Source organism: Thunnus maccoyii, chromosome 6, assembly GCF_910596095.1.
Source record: "Thunnus maccoyii chromosome 6, fThuMac1.1, whole genome shotgun sequence".
Taxonomy (NCBI): Eukaryota; Metazoa; Chordata; class Actinopteri; order Scombriformes; family Scombridae; genus Thunnus; species Thunnus maccoyii.
In genome coordinates, this window is record NC_056538.1 from 13,930,479 (window position 1) to 13,942,869 (window position 12,391).

Sequence of the window (12,391 nt, forward strand, 5' to 3'; positions counted from 1 at the left end):
TCAGCTGGTATTAGATTAGTAATTAGTTTGTCATAACTGAACTTCAACCCTCTAATTCTAAGTGAGTCAGTGTAACATCATAATTATTTTCATGCACACTGACTTGGACAATTCTCAGATTTACATCTCGTATGTCATTTGATGTGCTGACACAATACTCTGAACTCTTTCTGTATATATTTGTGTCTCTGTTAATGTGTAAGAAAGAGAGGGAAAGTCTGCATATATATGGATGTAGCATACTACTGGTAAGCACTATTACTATTGCAGCAGTATGTAGTAAGCTTGGCAAAGAGAAGTTCTTTGTATAAGCACTTCAGCCGCCACCTGATTTAGATTTCTCCTCCAAACATCCTGGCTGGCCACTCATAAAGCTCTCAGAGCTTAACACAAATTACAGACTTGTCCAATCAGTTCTGTTATTCACAAATCACCCCAGAGAACGTCCCAGTGCAACTATAACATTTGTCTGCAGGGCACTAATGAGAAGAGCGTGTAGTGTTAAGTGCTTTCCTCATTCACTGCCATTGCAACTGTACTGTAGAAGTCCAATTTTTTCGCATTTCTCGCACTCATGTTGCACCCACCGCTGATCCATTTCAAAGAATTGTTGAAAAATTAGACCCAGATGTACAAGACAACAGCACATCTTTGGATCCGTTGCTGCTTTGATACAAATGCAACAACACTAAATTACAGATATCAATCAATTAAACATTAAATTGTCCAATAAGTGTATGAATATATTGTAAGCCCAGTATTTTTTAGTGCCATTAGGCATAAGGTCAAATGACATGCAGTGCACAGTATTTTCCATAGGATGGCAGCTGTGTACTGAGGCAGAATGAGCCTGTAACATCTGAAAACATGGTCAGTGCATGACAGAAAAAAATCAGTGCCCTCTCCTGTGTTTGTTCAATAAATGGCCGCTCAAAAGACAAATGCAAAGTGTAATCTACAGTCCAGTATGTAAAAGAATATATGGCATAGCTAATTGTGTCTGTTTAACTGCCACAGTGCATGGATACGCAGACACAGCTTAAAAAACACAGGTAAAGACTAGAAGTGCATGTTTGTCTGGATGTGTATTAACACACTATGATTAATTTTGGTCCCACCGTGTATTTAAATCAGCAGTAATTAGGCTGACAAATAGCTATAATGTATGGTAACACTGGTGACACTCTCAAATGAACCGCTACTTCATAGAAATATTCCACCATCTATGACAGAGGAACCAAAATCACCAGAGGACCAGTGTCTCTTGAGTCTCCACATGACTCGTGTGTACAATCTGTTTTCATTAGCTCAGCTCCCAGTTTGACTAAATTCCTCGATCAGGTCCCAGTGCTTGCTAAATTTCAAGGAAACCCTCCCTGCGCCACAGCTAACGTGTGTTTGGGGAAGGAAAGAGGGGGAATTAATGAGGAGCCTAGTTAGAGCCTTGTGGGTCCTCTCTGTGAAATGCCAGTGAAATGTCAATTGCCTTTCCAAGACTCTGTCTGCTTTCTGTGGGCTGGTTGGTGGGCTGGCAGCCTCTTGTGTGAGCTGGATTACAAGAAGCTGGAGGACAGCTCCTTCTACCTATCAGCTCCTCAGCAGCCTTCTTTCAGACAGCCAGCAGGCATTTACACAACCCCTACACACATCAACACACTTATACCACAGACTGACAAGCACACAAACCACTGTATTCCTGGGCGTGCACACGCAGACACAGAGATACAAACGTTTGTACACATCAGACACACACACACTCGTACCTCAGACACCAGCTGGTGTTTTGATGAGGTGGTGAAAAGGTCAGTTTTGGTCCAAAACAATGTGTGTGTGTGTTTGTATGTGTGTGTGTGTGTGTTTTGCATGTGTGTGTTCGCTGTAATGTCTGGGATGCTAATTACAAATCACCAGTTTCACCAATCCCATTAGACAGGGCTGTCTGAGTAGAGACATTTTATTGGATGGTAGCATCTGCTCAACCAGCATACAGTCACAGACACAGACAATAGACACACACACACACACACACCTGTAAAGTAACTGTTTCACCATGGCAACTAGACAACAAAGGATGCCAGGGAAATGAGGTGAGGTAAATGGCAGGAAGATAAAGACAAGCAAGGACAAAAGGACAAGTATGAAGATGAAAAAAATATGAAAGAAACACAAAGGTTGTGGTTAAGAAAATGTTTGACATTGGAAAGAATTGGAAAGCGCCAGGACACTGTGAGACTGAAAATCATTCAAATATTTGGACAAACATGAAGAATATAATGTGTAGTGGGATTGTAAACTCAAGAAATAGCTCTCCAAGTTCAAATATTTATAAAACGGTTTCCCCAAAATCTTACAACTACATTTCAAAGCTCAGACATCTTACAAAATCTAAATCCATGAGTGAAAGAACAGCTGTGTAGCAATTCATCTGTGTCCTGCATAGACAGCACATCTTTATCTAAAAGACATTTACAAGATCTCCAAACAGTCAAGATATATTTATACCATAAGCAACTAAAAATGATTTGAAGGTCTTAATGTTTTGTGGTTAAATCTATATTGTCACATTAAGAAGCAGCTGTAGAGGCCGCTGTTACAAGAGGATGAATGAGAATATGAAATAAGAGATCAAGATGGTGACTGGCTCGCACATTCGACTGACAGATGGCATAAACAGAGAACAGGAGGGGCAGGAGTGTGTCAAATTATGTTTATGGGCCACTGGGAAAGTCATCTGTCTCACCATCCCAGCAAGGTAATTGCAAGACAATGGATAATGATAACTCATCATTCTACTCAGTTGATTTCATCACTGAAGCCTCAGCACCAGTGCTACAATCATCCCATCTAAAAACAACTCATCATATTTACTGCCATTCTGAGTACCGAGTCTGAGACAGTGCTACATGTCACCATCCTTTTACTTATTGCAAACCTTTATGTGTTGGTTGTAAAGCCAGATTTAGAGCGGAGATAAGGGGCAAAGAGGAAAATGGAACAAAGAGGAAGAACATGTACCTGCAGCACAAACTGTATTTTGGAAAAAGAGTAAGAGGACTTGTATAAAAAATAGCAGTTATTTCCGTTGATTCATAGATTTAAATTTGGAAAGTCATCTAACAAATGCTCTTTTCATCATTTAGCTAATGTTCAATAAACAATGACGTGAGCTGTCTCTCCTCTATCTGACTTTGGATAAATTTGGCCCACAGCGTCATGATGTTAGCAGGCAGCAGCACCGTGAGCCTTTACTAAACGTGTCAGTCACTGAGATGTCTGACAGCGCAGCTCACCTGGGACACACAGACACCTGTAGCTGTTGCCCACGCTGCGGCACACCCCGTGGGCACAGGGGTTCAGGGCACAGAAGTCCACCAGCTGGGCGCATGTAGGGCCGGTGAAACCTGCTGTGCAGCTACAGCCGAACCCCAAAGGGCCTGGGCCCTGTGCGTAGCACGTCCCATTATTGTGACAGGGGCTGGAGGCACACGGGTCCACCTTCTGCTCACATGTAGCACCCTGGTATCCTGCAGGAGGGGTTAGAGAGAGAAGGTAAGTGAGAGATGGCAGGACAGCGAGAGAAAGAGACAGGAAATGATGAAAATGTCATATGGCTTCAACCAGTTTTCTGATCTTTAATCCATAACTTTGAGACCGTGTGTGCCTAATACTAGAAAGACTCTCACTCTGTTGTTTTTAAGACATTGTAAATTTATCATTAACTTCATAATTTAATCACAAAACTGCAATTTAAAATGTACAAGTGTTCTTATCTACTCCTAACACCAGAAGCACAAAGCTGGTAGAGTTACAGGCAGATTGCCAGTTCTGTCAGACACAAATCAGCTAAACTTTTGCTCAAGTTTTGGGGCGGGGGTGGTTATGCAAATCAAGTGGTGCAGTGCAAGATATGACATCTATTTAGAAAAGAGACAGCATTTACTTTCCTGCCCACTAAGATCACCTCTTAATGCAAATAAGCTCATGGGTTTAGAGACCTCTACACTGAAATGTATGGTAGGTTTTGTCTGTCACTTTAATAATATATCTATTATAAACATTTAAGTACAAATCAAGATGCAATTTATAATGTCTTTAAGGTACTGTCTCTACGTCATTACATGACTCTTACCAATGATGTCACCCACAGCTGCTTTTAGCATCTTTGAGTGCCTTCCCTCACAGAGGATTAAATCTGTACAGTTATCCGAGGGCAGCCAAAATCATGTGTTCGTTTTATCTGCAGTCTCTAACGTGAGGGATGTGCTGAGCATTTTGAATTTGTTACCACAATTACGCATGCCTCATTCAATGTGAGTATCTTAATTTAATCTCATGACACAGCACCAAGGACTAAAAATATGCAGCCTCCACCAACATCTGAAACTAAATTTCCAGCATGCACAACAGTAATTTATTCCACATAGATTCCAAGCTGTGCAGCGCAGGTCATTAGAAGTGTAGCAAGCATCTGCAGGATGACATTGGATGTTTCTCTTGAAGCAAAAACATAAAAAAGCAAAATATCTTATGTAATGTAAACAAGGTAATTATAATTGCATTAAACAAGCTTTCACCCCGGTCACAAAACTAGCCTGTAATATTTTAAACTTTTAACTCAATGCCTTTCTAATGCAATTATTTCAACTTTTAAAGTTCTACTTGTCAGAGTAATTTGACACAATCTGACTTGGTTTCCGTCCTCAGACACAGTTTAAGATTATTGTTTATAAAGACAACTACTTTGACATTTTGGGCTCACTGTTTCGCATTCTTGCTGAGAGATAAACGAGAAGATCATGTCTGTACTGTTAACTATGGAGCTAAGATTAGCTTAGCTTAGCTTAGCGATTAACACTGAATTCACACTAGCCTGAATCTCTCCAAAGTTTAAAAATATGCACCTTTAAAGCTCACAAAATAAATTGCACATATTTCATCTGTTTAATTAATATTCAGAAAGAACCATACAAATGACAATTTGTGGTTTTAGGAAGAACATCTGTAAATACTTGATGAACACCGATTTAGCCGTCAGTCCAGCACTTCTGTGTAGCATCCCTGGTTGCCAAGAAATACGGCACGTAACTCCCCATTAAACCACAACATAACATGTTGTTGGTGGACAGACCCTGGCTAGCTGTTTCTCCCTGCTTTCAGTCTTGATGCTTAGCTAATTGCCTCCTCACTTTAGCCCCACTAACAAACAAACACACACACACAGACATCAGAGAGATAGATCTTCTCATCTGACTTTCAGCAAAAAAGCAAATAACCGTAACCCTTCCTGTGAGTCAAACAATTCCTTTAAGGCTCATCACTAACAAGTTTTGTAGTGGCAGCTGTTGGTAGAGTGACACCAACTATTTAAAGATAATATATACTGTCATCATCTACCACCCAAAATTACCACGTAGAGAAATTTTAATGTTCTCTCTGTTATCCCTTCCTCTTTGTTGTTAGAGGGAAAGACAAACCGAGTGAAGCCTTGTGCTCGTGTGTCTGTTATTCTTTCTATGAAGTCTGTTCATGTGTGTCTGTTTTTCACACACTCCATTTTCTTTGTGGGTGACTCGTGCGTTGAAGCCACTGTTTCTTCTCCACCTCTTCTCATTAGCTTGTGAGCCTCTGCTACTTTCACCTATCCTCCTCTAAAAATAACTTCCTCCCGCTTTTCTTCACCCCTTCTCCTCCTCCTCTATCTTCACCTCCCATGAGAACTGCCAGTGGAGGAAGACTCTGTTGTGTTCAATGTGTACATGCACATGCAGTATGGTGGTGTGATATACATTAGTGTGTGTGTGTGTGGGGGGGGGGGTTCTCTGATTTACAGCAACACCGTAGTAAATCCCTGCGCTGACTGCACACTCCATTGAACTAATGAAGAGATCTCTCCCAAGCATCCATTGATCTGCAAGACTTTATTTCACTGTGTGAGGAGGACGTTTGTCATTCAGCAGTGGAGAGACAGGAGTAATCTGCAGCAGTCAGGGGAAATTTTCACCCAAAGCTCTCTCTCTCTCTCTCCCTTTCTCTCTGTCCACTGCCTCGTTCTGCTTCATCCTTTCCCTTTTTCGCTCCTCCGCCTCCCCCATATCTGCTCCCTTTTTGCCTTTTTTCTCTCTTATTCTTATAAGCTTGCACACACACAGACATATGCTAGCCCACGCACACACACTTACACACACAAGCTCTTGCATAAATTTAATATTTTAATTTTATTTGTTCTCTTGTGGTTTAATCTCCTGCTGTTTAGCTTCTTTGCTCGGTGTAAGAACTTTTTTTTTGTTTGTTTTTACAGAATCTCTACATCTTGAGCTCAATTTCCCTCTCTACCTTTCTCAAATTTTGGTTTATTTGTCTTTCTAACTAAAGATGCACACATTGTGACATGGCTGACAGAGGAGTCTGTTCATTCCTGCTGCTGGCATTTGAACCTGCCAACACTAAAAGGAGTTCACAGTTTAAATATAGCTGGCCCGCTCACTCCCCCGCCTTGCTAGTTGTGACTGGAGGCAGTCACAGTACTGACACTCACACTTTCTCTCCTGTCAGTGCGTATGTGTGTGAGATAGATAGAGGGAGAGGTGAAAATAAGTGAAAGGAAGTTAATGTGAGTCTCTGTTGAAGAGTCAGGGAGCAAAATTTACTTGAGCACATCCATAAAATTCATATTATTAATGGTATTCATACAGGTTTGACTTCTTCATTGCTCTATCTTGAACTGAGAGTGTGAAGGTGAAAACTAGACGTTAGTCAGAGAGTGGAGACCTCCATAAATACTTGATTCTACAGCTGGCTGCCCGGAGATATCGTTTGTATACTTTAAATGATCTGTTATGGTAAATCTACCCTGTAAACATGAACAGATATAAGTTCTGATTGAAATAAGAGAAACAATCTATCAAGTGCCTTAAATGGTACATAAGAATTTGCCATTAGTATAATCGATGCAGGTTATTATGTATTTTATTCTTGTACTCTTTTATGTAATAAATATCCAGAACAAAATAGCCCTGGATTATAATCAACTCTTGATTATTTGTATTAGTATTGTTATATTATTGAGGATTATCAAATGATCAAACCTTTCTTGTTGATGGCTTGAATACAGTTGAGTTGGTCATGTCTGTTAAACATGGTCAAAGTTCCAAAACTTGAGTTGAACATATGTAAAAATGCTCCCTGAAAGTCAAAATCCAGGGCTTCAGCCTACTCTGAATTCTTTGTTTGTAACGTTACCTTTACTACCTCCTCGTGATGACATCAGGTTGTTCATGCATGCCCACAAATGGTCGTCTGTTCTGCAGCCTTTGATGCTAAGGTTGTTCTACAGGTTGTTTGCATATTTCAGATCAGATTCGGACTCAAACATATACATATGTATTTATGAAGTTTCCATTTCATGTAAAGAACGAGAAAAGGAAGTGAAATGCTACTACTACTGTTTGTTTACGTGGCCTCCCGAGCCGCCAGAAGCCTGCCTGCCGAGACGCAGCTTCCTGAGGCCAACCAATTAGAACAGAGTGGGTTCATTGGGAGGGAGGCCTTAAAGAGACAGGAGGTAAAACGGCCTGTTTCAGACAGAGGCTGAACTGAGGGGCTGCATAAAGAGCCGGTATAAGATAAATAAAGAGATTTTCTAACTGTAAATAATGCTAAGATATTCCAGTAGAGCCCCAGAATATAAATATAGACCTATATATGTGCATGATATGTCCCCTTTAAATTGTTTTTTTGGTAGGATGTTAACCACACAGGCCAAGTTGATGTTTGTATGAATGAACTGTTGCGACTTAGATTCAAGTCTCTATCTCACCAGTCCAAGTTCTATCTGAAGATCTGTCAGTTTTTGAAATGTGCTGCTGAGAGAGAAATAAACGGGAATGAAAACATCACCACCTTCCCTGCAGGGTGAATCTATTTGAATATCCCTGCTTTGAAATGCAGTAAATAAAAATGCAGCTTTTGTTCTCAAAGTTGGCCCAGTGATCACAGAGTTGATACGTCTCTGATGACAGCTGCTACAGTTGTCATGCCATCCATCATTTTATTTATTGCAAGTGCCTGTGAAAGAACTGTGGAAGAGAAGATTGGACATGATGTATGCAGGTGTGAGCCGAATGCTGGTAAAGCACTACGCAGCGTGAAAAAGTGCTTATCTGTCCTCTGTGTGTACTCATTTGGCCGTTTGAGTGTGCTGAAATGTATTTGCCTACGGAGGACACTACTGTATAAATTAAGTCCCAATCATCACTTACTGTATCGCATTTTTATTCTATTCTCTCCTTGAGGAAACAAAAAGACTGAAAAGAACTTGTCACTTCTGCTCTAATCAAAGCGACAGGGACTCGTTCCTGAGGGAAATGGATGCAGGCAGAAGAACACCGGGTCTCATTTCTAACGCACTCTCAATTCTCTTTTCTTCTTCTCCTCCTCTTGTTATCTCTCCCTGTTCTACATGCTGAAAGGTTTTACACAGCAAAGACTTCTTGGACCTGGAGGATTAATGAAACCTCTTGTTTGATACATGAGGAAAATAGAGAGTATCACAGTGTCCAAGTTAAAAACATAATTCTGCATGAAAAAATATCTCCTCTCCTTGTAATTACCTACCCAGAGGCTGTGTATCCAAAGAAGCATCTAAAACATCCTCCTCTGATAAGTTCACCACTATCAGTAAGGATGCACTTCTTGCTTCATCTCTGTGTTTCTCTCTCTCTCTAACACAAAAACATCTTAAATTTATTCCCTGGAGAATTATCCAACCCTCAACTTGAAGCACTCAAGCTTATCTTCATCTTTTTTGTTTTGGATGTTTTATTGCAGATGTTCATTTTAGAACAGGAAATCATTTGTCATCCCCATAATGTCTAACCTTAAACAAAACATGTAATGGTTAACCAGCTTCTTTCCCAGATGGGAGGTGAGACCCCATAATGTGACTGTGTGAGCAGAATTATTACATTTCTCCACAATGTGATTTATACATAACACACAGAGAGATAAAAGCCAACGTATATATATTGTGACATCCCTCCCTCTCTCTCTCTCTCTCTTCCTTCTGCTTGTGTGACTGGTTTCGCTTCCTGGCTCAGGAACCAATAGGCAGAGTTGGAGGGGACATCAGGAAACTACCTACACTTCAATAGTTTAGCCCTGAGTCCATTTAAGTGGCTTCCTCTTTAACCTCCTAGGTCTCCACCAGCCAATTGGGTTTGCGTGCATCACACACCACACTCATCCACACACTGAATTCATGACTAACCTAACTGACTAACATTATTTTACTACATTATTTCACCTTAAGTTGACAATAAATGTCATTTTAGATATTTATTCATGTGTGATTTCCTTTTCTTGTCACTGACACTGAGCCAATTTGTTACAAATGGAGGCTCATCCAGGTAAGGAAGCGAAACCAATCACACAAACAGACAACAAGGCAGAGTGGAGCTCTTCTTTTTGCTGCTCAGTTACTGCAGATATCCCTGCTCATGCTAACTGTTTTTATTCCTAACAAGCAAAATCATTCAAACAAACCACAATGGCTGCTGCAATATGGAATGAAATTACTTTCTAGGCGTTTACTTAATCAATTGACAATAAGTTCAATAAATTCATTATTTTCATGAACTATAACTGGTATTAATGTTGATTGGTATACAGTATGTTAAATGGCTTAATAGTATATGGTACTTCTGGGTTGTCTTGTTGCAAAGTTTGTTCTTAAATGTTCTTATAGTCACTTTTTAATAAACTGACTAATTATTCATTAAACAGAAAAACTGATGGGAGTGTTACACATTGATTTACCCTGCAGTTACTAGATAAACAAATCGAGAGGTAATTTGTCCAAAAGTCGAAGTTCTGTCAGACACAGAATTAACTAATAAGCTCATGAAAATTTCAAAAGCGCTCCTAAGACAAAATCTCCTCGCACTAATTAAGAGGTGCTGCCACAGTTCTCGCAGCCGCTCTCACCCCTGTTTCTATGAAAACAGACACATACACACAAGCTGTGGATTATGAATTCCTTTCCTCTGTGGAGACCTTGTTTTTTTTTGGCAGCTGCAGATTAACAATACAGTCAGGTGTTGCGGTGCGAGTGTGGCCTCCTACATGTCGACAATATACTGACTGCTGGGAGTTGTACCTGGAACAATGGAACAGCCTTCCCACCAGGTTTCTTTATGTAGTGAGATCTATTGTCACTCAATGCTTTCCCTGTATTTTGTAGGTGTGTACATGTGTCTGTGAGCTCATACACACTGTTCACACTACTGTTGATACACATGTACATAAATGGCGAACTAGCGTGCTCTTGTTGAGAATCACTGTTTCGGCAGAGATTTTGCAGTCACAGATTTCCCCAGAGAGGCTGATGCAGGTCGCTGAGGCTATGAAGACTAATTAGAATAGAAGAGGAAGGTTTAAATTAAGCATCTGAGTGGCACAGATACTGTTAAACACGCAGCAGACAGTGCATAATAACTGGAATCAGACAGCTGGAAAACACACTTACTATTGCACAGACTCATTTCAGTCTACATGTTCCTCTTTTTCCTTTTGACAAAGACACACAAACTTCATGAACTGTTGAAGGGTTTTTTGGCAGACGTGCGAGTGCAACCCAGGTGTTTGTATCTGTTTTTATTTCCTTGTGAATGGTGAATAGAAATTGACTTTGTGCATCAAAACAAATACCTGACATACTGTGGACACTATTCAATATGAAGCCATGTATTTCAGACACACATTCAGATTAGTTCCAGCATGCAGTGACTGGTTTCTTACCTTCGGGACAGTAGCACCTGGGCCCAGCCAGGCTGCTGAAGCAGGTGGCTCCGTTCTTGCAGGGCTGGGACAGGCAGTGGTCAACCAGCAACTGGCAGCGTTCCCCTTCATAACCTGAGAAACACACAGACAAACTAAGCTACCTGAGTTCTTACATTTATTACATTCAGTCAAATGCAGCTAAAAGCTAGCTGTTTAAGCTAAAAAATAGTGTCCTGATTTCTCATTTAATTGTCCAGGGACAAGGTCCATGCAGTATTTATGTTATGGCAGCTTACAAACTAATGTATTTTATTGTATTCTTGCAATCCAGAACAAATCCAACACACAGAATATTAATTATAGAGCTGTAAAACTATGGAATAGTCTTCCAGGCAACATTACTCAGGTGTGTAGTATTGTGTAGTATAAAATATTGTGTTTTCTTGCATTTAACATGTTTGATTGATTGTGTTGGTTACGAAAAACTATGGCTTATTATTGTATGTAATTGGTTGTCAGTTGTCTACAATATATAATTTCTGTGAACTCTAGGAAGAGTAGCAGCAACCATGGTGAGCTAATTGTGATACTAATAAAGAAATACAGAGATACAGCATATAAATGAGTTATTATTGTATGCAAAATGCACACATTTAAGCCACCGAGTTAGTTACATTTGACAGTGCTGTCTGTTATCTGTTGCCACCTTTGTACGTTTTTTCTCATTAGCCACTTACACAGGTCTTGTTAGCACAATTCCCTAATGAGAAGTGATGGGAAACCAGTGGTCACCTCTGACATTTACTTTCATAACAGAGGCCCTCACTTCAAGTCCCTGTCCCCAAGTACATCTGACAAGATCACAGGTTCAACACACTTTGTTCTTTTGTTATAATTCAGTGATTTTGTCAAGGGGGTCTTTGTCTTCTTTTACACAGCTCTAGGCCAGTGTGTCTCCATGAAGTCTTACATAAATGTGCACAGAAACAGCCCTGAAATAAACACACACGCAGGCTTGAGACACCATGAAGAAAGGCATAATGCACACATGAGCCCACATGAACACACCTGGTGGGCAGGTGCATGTGAAGTTGCGTCCTTCACCCCCCTGTCTAACATCAGTGCAGGTGCCATTGTTGCGACAAGGTCGGTGGTGGCAGGCGTCGAATTCCTCACAAAAGATTCCAGTGTAGCCGTCCTCACACTCGCAAAAGAAAGTGCTCTACAAAAAAAAAAAAAAACACACACACATGCACACGTGTAATTTTCAAAATCAATGAACCTGAAAGGTGAAACATTGGGAAATAGATATGACAGGAAAAACTTGTGAAACAGAAATAATGAGATTGTAAAATTATTCAGTAACAGCCGCAGCAGTTACACAGCGTGACTTTCTGATATAGTGAGGGGAATGATAATGAGAAACTGCGAAGAAAAGACAGAAAAAGCATGAAAAGGTTTGCAACACCTCCCTCTTTGCCCGCTCACCCGGTGAGTCACCACCGCTACATCTCCTCCAGTTCAAAGTACAGATGCAACCAATGGGTCTCAAGTGCTTCCATCTTCTTCCTCTGCAGTGTTGTCTGTCTCTTTGAGTGCTAAATTAGACACCATC

At 40.5% G+C, this 12,391-nt stretch overlaps 1 protein-coding gene across 1 annotated transcript in view; it reads right to left on the reverse strand.

Moving 5' to 3' along the window:
- Window positions 1–12,391, reverse strand: part of dner (delta/notch-like EGF repeat containing) — a 75,696-nt gene that overhangs the window by 3,431 nt on the left and 59,874 nt on the right. Inside the window, exons 6-8 of the mRNA XM_042413561.1 lie at window positions 11,845–11,998; window positions 10,795–10,908; window positions 3,291–3,524 (exon numbers count right to left, since the gene is read on the reverse strand). Of these exons, the coding sequence (XP_042269495.1) occupies window positions 3,291–3,524; window positions 10,795–10,908; window positions 11,845–11,998 (502 nt within the window). The remainder of the gene's footprint in view (window positions 1–3,290; window positions 3,525–10,794; window positions 10,909–11,844; window positions 11,999–12,391) is intronic.